The sequence below is a fragment of the Lycium ferocissimum genome, chromosome 2, assembly GCF_029784015.1.
Source record: "Lycium ferocissimum isolate CSIRO_LF1 chromosome 2, AGI_CSIRO_Lferr_CH_V1, whole genome shotgun sequence".
Lineage (NCBI taxonomy): Eukaryota > Viridiplantae > Streptophyta > Magnoliopsida > Solanales > Solanaceae > Lycium > Lycium ferocissimum.
The window spans coordinates 37,927,839-37,939,467 of NC_081343.1; the positions used below are offsets into that span (position 1 = coordinate 37,927,839).

The following is an 11,629-nucleotide window of genomic DNA, read 5'->3' on the forward strand; positions in this document are numbered from 1 at the left end:
CAACTTTTTAATGTTTTACTGATAAGTCTCATGGCTGCTAGTGATAAACCAAAAAATCGAACCAACCGAACCAACCCGACAATAACCAAACCGGTGGTTATTATTTTATTTGGTTTGGTTATGGTTTTAGATATTTAAAAACCGACTAAATTGGTTTGGTTATGGTTTTAATCAATAACCAACCCAAACCGAACCATGAACACCCCTACTTCCAGCCACTACATTGTTCAGGTTTTATTTTGACTTTACTACTACTCTCGACCCTCCACATTTCGCCCAACGTGGACAGGCTAACTATTTGCCGACATAAGAATAACGCACACTAAATATTCAAATGATGACACGAAAGAGTTGACTGAGTTGGTTGGGTGAGTGATTTTTCAATGGGATACGCGCGATCAATTCCCACCTCGTTAGCCTTCTCGATGGGAGCTAATCACACCGGGGCTTGAAAAGACGTTTTATCTCTCCGTGGTTTTGCGTAGCCCATGACACGCGCTTTATCCAACAAGGCTACATCCCAAAAAAAAAAAAAAAAAAATTCAATTGGCACGTGAAGGTAAAGCCTTAATTAAAATCACTATCGTTCTGAATTGTAACAATAAGTTGACACCACTCGTATAAAATCCAACATATGTTACTGTTGATCAATCCAAAGTGCTACAATTCCTTTTTTTTTGACGATCGAAGTTAATACAATGGGGTGTGAATATGCTTGCTTGAGACCTCAACAAAAAGAGGAATTAGCATTATTGACCCAGTGATAGTTTTGTGGATGAAAATGATCCCCAGATAGAAACTTCCTTTCTTTTGGCCAATGTGTCTTGTGCATCTCTCCAATAAAACTGCATGGCCTAAGTCCACACACACTGAATTAAATCATTTACTTTCCTTTTTAACCCCAGTATTGTCTCATACATAAGACCGGTAACATCCACTCGTGAGTCTACAGCAGGCTCACTCATACACAATCTAATACTCCATCTCAATTTATGTGATACTCTTTTCTTTTTAGTTAGTCCAAAAAAGAATGACACTTTTCTATAGTTGGTAACAATTTAACTTTAAACTTCCCAATTTATCCTTAATGAGATAATTTATAGTCACACAAATATTTATGACTTGTTCAACAAAAGTCTTCCTCTTATTATTAAACTATGTGCCTAGTCAAACACCTTCGCATAAATTGGGACTGAGGGAGAAATTTCCATAGTCCTATCAATCATTCGGGCCTATAATAGGAATTCTGCCAACCTTATTGATTGATCTTGGTGGCTGATGATATAATATATACTAATGCATTTGAACCAAAAGAAGCAGCAAAGGACATACCTAGGACAGGTTTTTCCTTTATCAAGAATTATACTATAAAATAGACGACGTCAAGGTACTTTATAATCTTGGCCAAGATGGATCTTGGTTTAGAGGAGACTGCACAACCCTCTACTCATGTTAACATGATATCGACTAAGAGAAAAGAGCTTGTTTCCAATGTTATGAAAAGGACCTCCGAATGGTACTCTATCTTCACTTCTATTTTTCCCTTTGTTGTTGTTTCACAGTGTCCTTTTCCACCTACTCTTTATGCAGTTTTTCTATGAATGAGTGACCGTTTTAATATCTACATACAGGATTTTATCCCAGAATATCCCAAGTGATATAACTGTTCATGTTGGAAGAACTTCCTTTACTCTGCACAAGGTACATCCTTTCTCCTTGTTCTATGAAATTCCAAATAATTTGAACAAGAAATGCCATCAAGATTTGCTTTTCTGTACTAGTTACTTACCATGAGCAGTTGCGTGAAGTTATCTTTAGGTGACCTAATATAAATTGTTTATACTGTCAGTGTATAGATGTTAAACTCTCATATCAACAAGAGCAATCTTTGTTGTGTCCATGCAGTTCCCACTATTCTCAAAGTGTGGATTCATAAGGAAGATCGTCTCAAAAACCAGTGATGCTAAGCTTTCTGCAATTGAAATCCCTGACCTTCCTGGTGGAGCAGAGGCATTTGAATTTGCAGCAAAATTTTGTTATGATATAAACTTTGAGATAAGCTCAGAAAACATTGCATTGCTTAGATGTGTGGCAGAATATCTTGAGATGACAGATGACTATGCAGCTGGAAATTTGGTAGGATTAACAGAGGCCTACTTAAATCAAGTAGCACTTAAGAGCATTGCAAGTTCAGTTTCCATTTTGCACTCTTCAGAAAAGCTTCTTCCCATTGCAGAAGATATAAAATTGGTAAACAGAAGCATAGACACAATCGCATACATAGTATGCAAGGATAGCCAATTATGTAAGTCAGGTAGAATAGAGGTTGACGTTAATGGCTTGACTTCCTCCACATTTTCAAATCGGAAGCCAAGTGTTGATTTGTGGGCTGAGGATTTAACTATCCTAAGAATTGATTTTTTTCAAAGGGTTTTGATTGCCATGATGGCAAGGGGATTCAAACAGTATGCACTTGGGCCAGTATTGATGCTATATGCGCAGAAATCCCTTCGATGTTTGGTGAGGCCTCATCCCATAAGTTTGGATTATTTTGTTAAATGAGATATTTGATTGGGATTTTTTTATTTTTGGCCGGCGAAAATTAATCACGGGTACTAGCCAAATATATAAAACGTATACACTGATTATGTATATTATGTGTATATTTATGTATATTATCTGTATATTTATACTTAATATACATAACCTATACAATTGTTGGCTATTTTGTAAATTTGATCACCAAAAGGCATTGGACTGTAATTATCTCATATTTTGTTTATATGATGTAATTCCAGGATACATCAGGAAATGGGAGGAAAAAGGTTGAGGCAAGAAAAGAACATGAAAAAAGGGTTGTTTTAGAAACCATTGTTAGTCTATTGCCGAGGGAGAAAAATGCCTTGTCAGTTAGCTTTCTCTCAATGCTTCTCCGAGCTGCAATATATCTAGAAACCACAGTTGCTTGCAGGGTCGATTTGGAGAGGAGAATGTCATTGCAACTTGGACAGGCCATATTAGATGATTTATTAATTCCTTCATATTCATTAACTGGAGACACATTGTTTGATGTTGAAACCGTGAAACGTATTATGATGAATTTTCTAGAGTATGAAATGGTGGGAAATCGATTAGGCTTCATCAACGAAGAGAATGCGTCTCCATCGGCAAGTGACAAGAAGAAAGTTGGGAAACTCATGCAAGATTATCTTGCTAAAATAGCCTCTGACAGTAATCTCTCTGTATCAGAGTTTATTAGTGTTGCTGAAGTCATTCCAGAGCAATCAAGGATCATAGAAGATATGATGTACAAAGCCATTGACATGTATTTGAAGGTATAACTGCTAAATAGAACTCCCTCTTTTTCATTTTTTTGTCTTACTTTCCTTTTTTGTCTGTTTCAGAAAGAATCCCTCTTTCCAATTTGGCAACTCTTTAATTTCAGCATCCAACATGGCATGTTTAAGACCACAAGATTAAAGGGCATTTTGGTACATTATCTTTAGTTTAAGACCACAAGATTAAAAAATCTTCTGTGCTTCTTAAACTCCGTGATCAGTCAAATTAAGACAAACAAATTGAAATGGAAGGAGTAATATTTATAGCCAACTGATTTAGTACCTTGATTGAAATACTCCTTCCGTTTTAATTTATGTGAACCCATTTGACTGGGCACGACATTTAAGAAAGAGTGAAGACTTTTCAAACTTGTGGTTCAAAATAAGTCTTGAATATTTGTGTGGCTGTAAATCATTTCATAAAGTGAATTTATTTCAAAATTAGGAAAGAGATCATTCATTTTGGCATGGACTAAAAAGGAAATAGGTTCACATAAATTGAAACAGAGGGAGTATGCTCTTTAATGACATAAAGGATTTATAGATTGCACCTGAACAGTGGAAAATGTTGTAATTTGGGATTTTAAGTGGTATTTGAATCATTATGATCTCTTGCATAAATCCATTATCAGTTAAGTAAGAAAATATTTTGCAGTATACAAGGTGAGATCACATTTTTCTGTCTAGGCATTTACAAGATCATAAACACGTTCATGTTCTGTATCGATGTTCTTTCAAGTGTTTCATCTGTAGATCAGATGTACAGTTTAACAATTAGTTGCATTTGATAAGGTATATAGTTAAGCTGCTGTCATGCTGCAGCAAGAAAAAGTTTTGAAACATCAAACTAGGGGTGCCAAATGGGTAGGTTAAAATGGGCTGAATTAATAACTGCGCAGGTTGGGTTGAAATGGGCCAAGAAGGGGGTCATAACCAACCCGCCCAACTCTAACTAAGTTTTAATTTCTTTGTTTGTTCTTTTATAACTTTCAAGTACCCAATAAAACATTTTTTTCTTTATTATGGATATATATAACGTATCAAATAAAAATGTCTTTTTGAAAAGATTTTAACAAGGTTTCTTATGGGCCAATTTAGGCTACATAACCCCATTTTTAGATGGGCTAATTATTGGGCCGGTGAATGACCAGCCCAAACTAGGGCAGGTTGGGCAGGTCATGTTTTCAAACATGCTATAGCATGTTATTCAATTTTCTACGTTGCTATATCAGGGTAGCTACGAAGAATTATCTATTGTTGTATGTCGCTTTAACATGATAATGTAAGAAATTATATATTGTGAACACACAAAACCAAAACTCCTAAGTAAATAACTCCATCGGAGATACCTGTCTCTAATCTTCTAGCTTTTGCACAATTTGAAGGCACATCCAGCTCTAAGTGACATTGAGAGGAAAATAGTTTGCAAGGTTATGAACTGTCAAAAGCTAACTCGAGAAGCTTGTGCACATGCTGCTCAGAATGAGAGGCTCCCTGTTCAGACTGTTATGCAAGTACTTTACACCGAGCAAAAACGCCTTCGTGAAGTTATGGATGTTAGTCTAGTAGGGGCAGATCTTTCTTCTCTTCCATCTAAATTCTCTACTGACATTCCCCTTGCTACAGATGAAGTCTCAAGTCTGAAAAGAGAAAATCAGGATCTAAAATTTGAGCTAGTGAAAATGAAAATGAAATTGAAAGATACCGAAAACTGTGATGACAAATCAGCTGCTAGCACCCATTTGGGGATCACTACTCCACCTTCGGATAAGCCTCGTTTGCCAAGAAAATCTTTCATAAGTGCAGTATCCAGAAAGTTTGGGAAACTGTATGAATCATTTGGAGCTGATGAAGTCATGATGTCATCGCCCAGCAAAGAGAAAAATAAACCGAGTAGAGATAGGCGTTATTCCATATCATGATGCAGCTATGTTTGAAGTAGATTGCACTATCTGAATTCTTGAAAAGCTTTAATGGATTATCTATATTTCTATCTTCTGTTCTCCTTTGTTTTAATGATTTTGTGAGCCATGTCGTAATATATAAGTATTCAACTTCTGCCTTAAAAAATATGCCCTGTGATATTTCTGGCTCGGCTATTCTGATTGTAATGGCCAGGGGCGGATGCAGTCAAGGCCCGGGGTGTTCACCCGAACACCCTCGGCAAAAAATTACAGTGTATATTTAGGGTCAATTTTATGTGTTCATGTACATATATTGACTTTTGAACACCCTGAACAAATACAAAAATTGGTTCATTTGTTTTTTCGAACACCCTGATTGAAAATCCTGAATCCGCCATTGGTAATGGCTATTGCTTTAGTTCAATGATGCCATTATAGAAGCTACAAATCCGATTCTTATCTGATATATCACAAGCAAGAACAGAAGGACTTAGCATTTTACTATACACTTCAGAAGAAAACCATCTGACTATCTCACCAATGCATTAAAACTACAACTCTTATCATCCGCGTTTCCAAAAGGAAAGCACCAGTGGTTTCAGTATTCTTCAGGATCATGCTGCATGATGAGATAATTGACTGTATTCCAGATCCATAATAAGACTATAAGGTACTAATTCAGGAAACAGAAAACAGGAGGTTAAGATAGTATTCTTTAAATAAATTACTCCATTTACAAGATCGAAGTAGGCAGTTAAGCAATTCTTTAGCCCTTGGCTTAGTCTAATTGGGATTTTATATCGAAATCTTTTTGTATCAATTCGACTCCTAGACACACTCCACTCAAGATCTTGCGAGCTTAATTTAAGAGTAGGGAGATCAAATGTGCACGTCGCTCTATGTTGCTCGGATTTCACTTTTGGTGCCGCACCCCGTGTGGACAAGACATGAGTGTGGGTGTGGGTGAGGGAGTGGGATCCGTACCCGATCTGGTCAACCAATTTTGGTTACTTCGACCAAAATCGAGAGAAAAATTCTGGACACATTCAATGATTTAATTTATGTAATCAAAACAAAAGCTATGGTGAAATTGAAGAAAATGGAATACCTCCTATATAGAAACTGCTATGTCACTCCTTTTCCTTTTATCTCCTCCCGTGATTCTCCTCTTGATCAATATTTTCTCCTCGAGTTTTCCACATAATATCTCATAATTTAGGTTTTATAACTCTATTTTTAGATATTTGAATTATTTTTAGCTGAATCCTCGCACCCATATCCATATCTGGATCCGTATCCCCGAATCTTAAAATTTAGATCATGAAGGATCCGACCTCTAGATCCACACTCGTATCGGACACCCGCACCCGAGTCCAAGCAACTTAGACGTCGCTTAAAAGGGATACAAGTGTAAATGATCCTTCTACATGAAGATTCAACTTTAAAACCATACTTCACAAAAAACGGCACAACTTTTTTTCCCCACATTTCTTTTCCCTTTGTTTTGAAGGAAGGGGCAAAAGAATAGAATCTAAGAAAATAACGGTACAGATATACAAAATTAAGCTTTATTAACAAACAACAGTAAGTTACATTAAAGACTATAAATATTAGTTAAAGAAGCCTAGTTAACTCTATTTGTAATAGCTACAATCTTACAGGTATTGATATCTTGCTACTTTATGAGGTAATAACAACTCTCAATTTAGAAATAATCAGCTCTGAGATGTATACACAACCTAACCTTGATCCAAAATTTTGCATAGCTATAAACGACGATGAAGCTTTACTCGACAAATGATTCTTCGTATGCATGCAAGGAAAGTTTCTCAAGATGTATTCGGCTATCTTCCCCCAATATCCTGGGATTCAACTCCATTGCAGAGCGGAAATCCAGCATTGAAACAGAAAAGAGATCATTCGGCTTCTGAATGTATTTTATGGGCCTTGTTTTATTTGAAACAGATACAGCTTGGTCATGGATGCGCTTGTGTTGTGATTTTGAGCCTGCTAAGTCCAAACAAGGCTGAATTAATCTTTTCAAGAAAACATCAAGCCCATTATTCAACACATTTATGGCATCTATTGATATTTGTAGGCCTTCCGTCTCTGACTTCTGTCCCAACCATTTCTTGAGAGAGTCGGAGTCAGGCAACTCACGAGTTCTATTACAAGTTTCAATACCATGTGGGGCCGACCTGTGACATACTACTCTCCTTGTTCCCCTAGCACTAAGGGAGATGCCGAGGGGAGCAGTTACATGGCTTCTACTTTGATGCTCTTGTGCTTTTGGTAAATTATCTTCAGAAGCAGCAGAATGAGTTTTCCAATGGGGCCCGCGAGGACAGGGCCGGTCCTTGAATCTGCGATCACGAAGAGTAGGAGTTCTCCCCTTTCTAGGAGACTGAGGAAACACATCCCTGCATAGCGACTGGAGAGTGCCTTTTTGATATCCATTTGGAACTTTCGGCGGAGGTGTCTTAGCAGCACAAGCATTTCTTAAAACTGCTTGCATAAGTGCATTATGAAGGCAGATATTATCTCTCCCCAACAAACCAATGCAGAACTTCTCAAACTCTGACTTGCTAAGCTTTAGACTCAAGTATTTGCCTAATACAGTAAAATATTTATCTGCCCTTTGTTGACCAATCTTCTTTTCAATCCGAAGCTTCAGCTGATAAGTGTCAGTTCGGGGACAATGCCGATTTATAGACATTCTCACTCCCGTATTCACTTTGAACCTTTAACAGAAGCAGTCAGATAATCAAGAAAAGTACCAGGAAATCAATAGGATAAAGAGAACCTCCGCTCAATCCATTAAGGAAGCTGATCTCAGCAACAAAATCCACTGTACATGCTCCCTATATCCCGTGTAATCAAATTCTGCAAGAAAATTTGTAAACAGAAGAAGAAAAATCAAACTCAATATGCTTTTCCAATTGCAACAATGATTTATAAGCTTCTAAATTCCATATTTTCAACTGAAAGAAATGAAACGAAGTAAAGAGTTCATTAAGTTCGGTAAGACGCGGCTACTGCACTCTCAATCCAATGAAAGCTTGTTTTAAGTTACTAGAAGAGTCCAGAATAATAGCCTGTTCGACCAAACTTCCAAAATCAGTTTATTCTGAAAAGTGTTTTTCAAAAAATTACTTTTGGAGAGTAGCATTCTCTGTTAGGTTAATCAATTTAAAAAGCACTTTTGCCAATATTAGAGCAGTACTTTCTGCTTGATCAATGTTCCAAAAGTGTTTTCGGGAAAAAACAATGTTTTTAGCTCGTGAAAAATACCAAAAGTGCTTTCGGGAAAAAACAATGTTTTTAGCTTGTGAAAAACAGCTTCCGCTATTGCACAAAAAACACTTAATTTTTACTATAAAAACTTGGTCAAACACCTCAATTTTCTCAAAAAAACACTTTTGGCTTCCCAGAAAATTAGTCAAACAGGCTATAAGACAGATGAACTCATCATTATACATTCTAGAAGAAACAGGTAAGTCCAAAATCTCAATTACATAATTGTAAGCAAACAAGCTTAGTCTAAAATTGACACTGAATTATGCAAGAAACAGTAGAAATAACAAACAAAAACCAAAAGAAACAAACTTTACTACACCCCAAGTGAAATTATCAAGTTCAAGATCAAACCCACAAGTGTAATCACGATCACAAAAAAATAAACCCCATAAACCTCAATTTCACTCCAAACAGCCAAAAAAAAAAAAAAAAAAAAAAAAAAACATACAAGAAAGAAAAAAAACTCACCTGAGCTAATGAGGTAATGTAATTCAGAAAAATGGGGTTGAATTTTACAAGTGTGAGAGTAAGTGATCGAGCTTTGTGTCAATTAGGGCTTTGTAAGTAAACGTTGAATTTTCGAAGCTTCTTAAGGGAGTCAAAGGGAAGTCAAAAACACGTGCGGGTTTACAGCTGTGGTGTAGTGAGTAGTAACTCAATGAGAGAAGTCGTATGTTGTTTTTAATTTGGTTTTTTTTTTTAAGGATGGGTTTAGTCATTAGGTACTGTTTGTTTGGGTTCCAATCATAGAGTGTAGTTGGATTGTTGGAACTTGGAAGTTGCCAATATGTTAAAAAGTTCCGGAGTTTGACAAAGTACACATAGTCTGAAGGACAAGTCAGCTGGTCGGTTCTAAAAACTATAAGCAAAAGTAGAAAGTAAGAAGTAGAGTACCAAGTGTGTGCTAATATCCAAGTGGATAAAGCATTAGTATAATATTCACACTCCATGTTTATAAAAAATTATATTAATTATATTCCAATTTATGTAAAGGCATATTTCATACTTTATTGCGTTTAAATAGTAGGGAGTGTAATTGTATGAAGAAAAAAACTTTCTCATTTTTTCAATTTTTTCATAATTGATTGGTTAAAAATATTCTTTTTTATAAAAAAATTCCTTTAAAATCAGGAAAATGACTTCCTTCAAAGTGTAGAGAAAATAAGTTTCGTAGACGACATTACATGTTAATTGTCGACCCCTCCCCGAGCCTTGCTCCTCCCCTGCCCCCTCACCCCTAGGACCCTCGACCCCTCCATCCCCCATTCATGAATCACCCTACCGCTCATCCCCCCTCCACCCATATCAACCTAACCAACTCGACCTCATATACATTTTTGAAATAACATTTTTCTGTTTATTTATCAATATCAGAAAATAAATTAAAGAATCACCTATTTCTTAGAAAAATAATTTTTGAAATTTTCTGTTTGGTCAGAAACATTTTCCTTCGTACCAAATGCACCCTAGATATATAAAGTCAAATCCTTTGTTTTTCGTTTTTTTCATTATAATTCATCATTCGCTCAAGTAATTTGTATATCAACCCATCAGTCATTAGCTCATGTTCAAATATTATTCTTTTTCCAGCTGACATAAAATGTTTTAGTAAAAAATGTTTAGTAAAATACTTTAATTTATTTTGAAAGTTATTTCTCAAAGTCTCTTTTTCCTTTTTCAGTTTTTGTTGGTATATAATAAAAGGAAGAAATGGATAATGAGGTACATAATAATGTAAATCTCAGATGTGAGCTGTAAAATCAAGTAACAAAGCTTCATCTTTAATGGTGAATCTGAAACACAATCGAAGAGAAGAGAGAAAACAGATTGAGAAGAAAATATCTCATTTCATTTATGTGAAAAGTGACTAATGTATGCAAAGAATTTAACTACCTATTCTAACTAATTTGGATAGCTGGTATCTTGCTGGAATGACTAACTTACAACTGGCTTCTAACAAACTAGTGCTCCCACTAACTTCACTAATCACTAGCTAACTAATAGTGTGAGCATTCACAACAAGATTACATAGATGATATCTTAATACACCCCCCTACCCCAAGTAAGAGGTGAGGTGAGCACTGCCAACTTGCCCAAGATGGAATGATGTTTGATACCAGTGAGAGCCTTAGTGAGGATATCTACCAATTGATCACTTGTGCTAATGTGTTGAAGAGATATGAATCCTTCCTGAAGTTTAGTTCTCACAAAATAACAGTCCACCTCAATATGTTTGGTTCTTTCATGGAATACAAGATTGTTTCTTTGCAGACAGTCTGCACATAGAAAGTATAGTCCATCATGCACTCTACCAATTTCCAGAGGCCTCTTCATTGAAGAGCCCTGCAATACACAAGAAGTGACAGAGAAGGAAGCAATACACTTAAGATGCATTACTAAGGAACTGATGGAAACCAGAATATACTTGAAACTAGGAACAAATAACACTCTATACAGTGTGATTTGAGCACTAATCTTCACACTTCCAACTTCTGTGACCTTTACTCTATATCCATTTGGTAACCTAAGTAGTAAGGGATATGGTAGGATGATGAGGTCTGTTGATGTGCCGCGGATTTGCGGCACATTCGACGCCTTTTTACTATGAATTTTGGGTGTTCTCAAGTAAGTCTGGTTCATTTTAATGTGTTTTTGTTGTGTTTTAGGAAGGCGATGGCCCAAAAGCAAAAACAAAGAAAAAAAGGAAAAAATTGCCGACGAATGAAAATTCGACGGTCCGTCAATCAATCGACGGACTGTCCTTTAGGGCGTCGATAAGTTAAATTTTCCAGTGATGGCCTAAGTTGAAGAGGACAAAGAACGGAGCCATCGACGAAGCGTCGACTGGATCGACGTTTCGTCGTTTGTCTCGTCAAACAGACTTGTCCACCAGAAGAGAGAAAGACGGAGGAATCGACGGAGCGTTGAACTGATCGACGGAACCGTCGACTGGACCATCAAATTGAAGAACTAAAAGACGAAGAAATCGACGGCCGTCGAGGCGATCGACGATCGTCGGTCACCTGGCGATTTGCCAATTCTTTGAGTGCGTTTTTTGGAGCCTATTTAAAGAACATTTTAGGTTTTATA

At 36.5% G+C, this 11,629-nt stretch overlaps 2 protein-coding genes across 3 annotated transcripts; one reads left to right on the forward strand and one right to left on the reverse strand.

Moving 5' to 3' along the window:
• The first annotated feature begins 1,261 nt into the window (after positions 1 to 1,261).
• On the forward strand, positions 1,262 to 5,331 carry LOC132036313 (BTB/POZ domain-containing protein SR1IP1-like). Of its 2 annotated transcripts, none has more exons than XM_059426624.1 (5): positions 1,262 to 1,516; positions 1,632 to 1,701; positions 1,906 to 2,520; positions 2,799 to 3,335; positions 4,724 to 5,331. In XM_059426624.1, the coding sequence occupies exons 1-5, from the start codon at positions 1,410 to 1,412 to the stop codon at positions 5,258 to 5,260; spliced, it is 1,866 nt and encodes a 621-aa protein (XP_059282607.1). In that variant the 5' UTR covers positions 1,262 to 1,409; the 3' UTR covers positions 5,261 to 5,331. The 2 variants fall into 2 exon arrangements, with proteins under 2 accessions (XP_059282607.1, XP_059282616.1); XM_059426633.1 differs by having other exon boundaries at positions 1,464 to 1,516; positions 1,850 to 2,520.
• Positions 5,332 to 6,796: 1,465 nt separating this feature from the next.
• LOC132036324 (uncharacterized) lies at positions 6,797 to 9,281 on the reverse strand. Its single transcript, XM_059426644.1, has 2 exons — positions 9,008 to 9,281; positions 6,797 to 8,125 (listed from the first exon to the last, which is right to left on the reverse strand). Exon 2 carries the CDS (start codon positions 7,956 to 7,958, stop codon positions 7,029 to 7,031), a length of 930 nt encoding a protein of 309 aa, XP_059282627.1. The 5' UTR covers positions 7,959 to 8,125; positions 9,008 to 9,281; the 3' UTR covers positions 6,797 to 7,028.
• Positions 9,282 to 11,629: the final 2,348 nt, after the last annotated feature.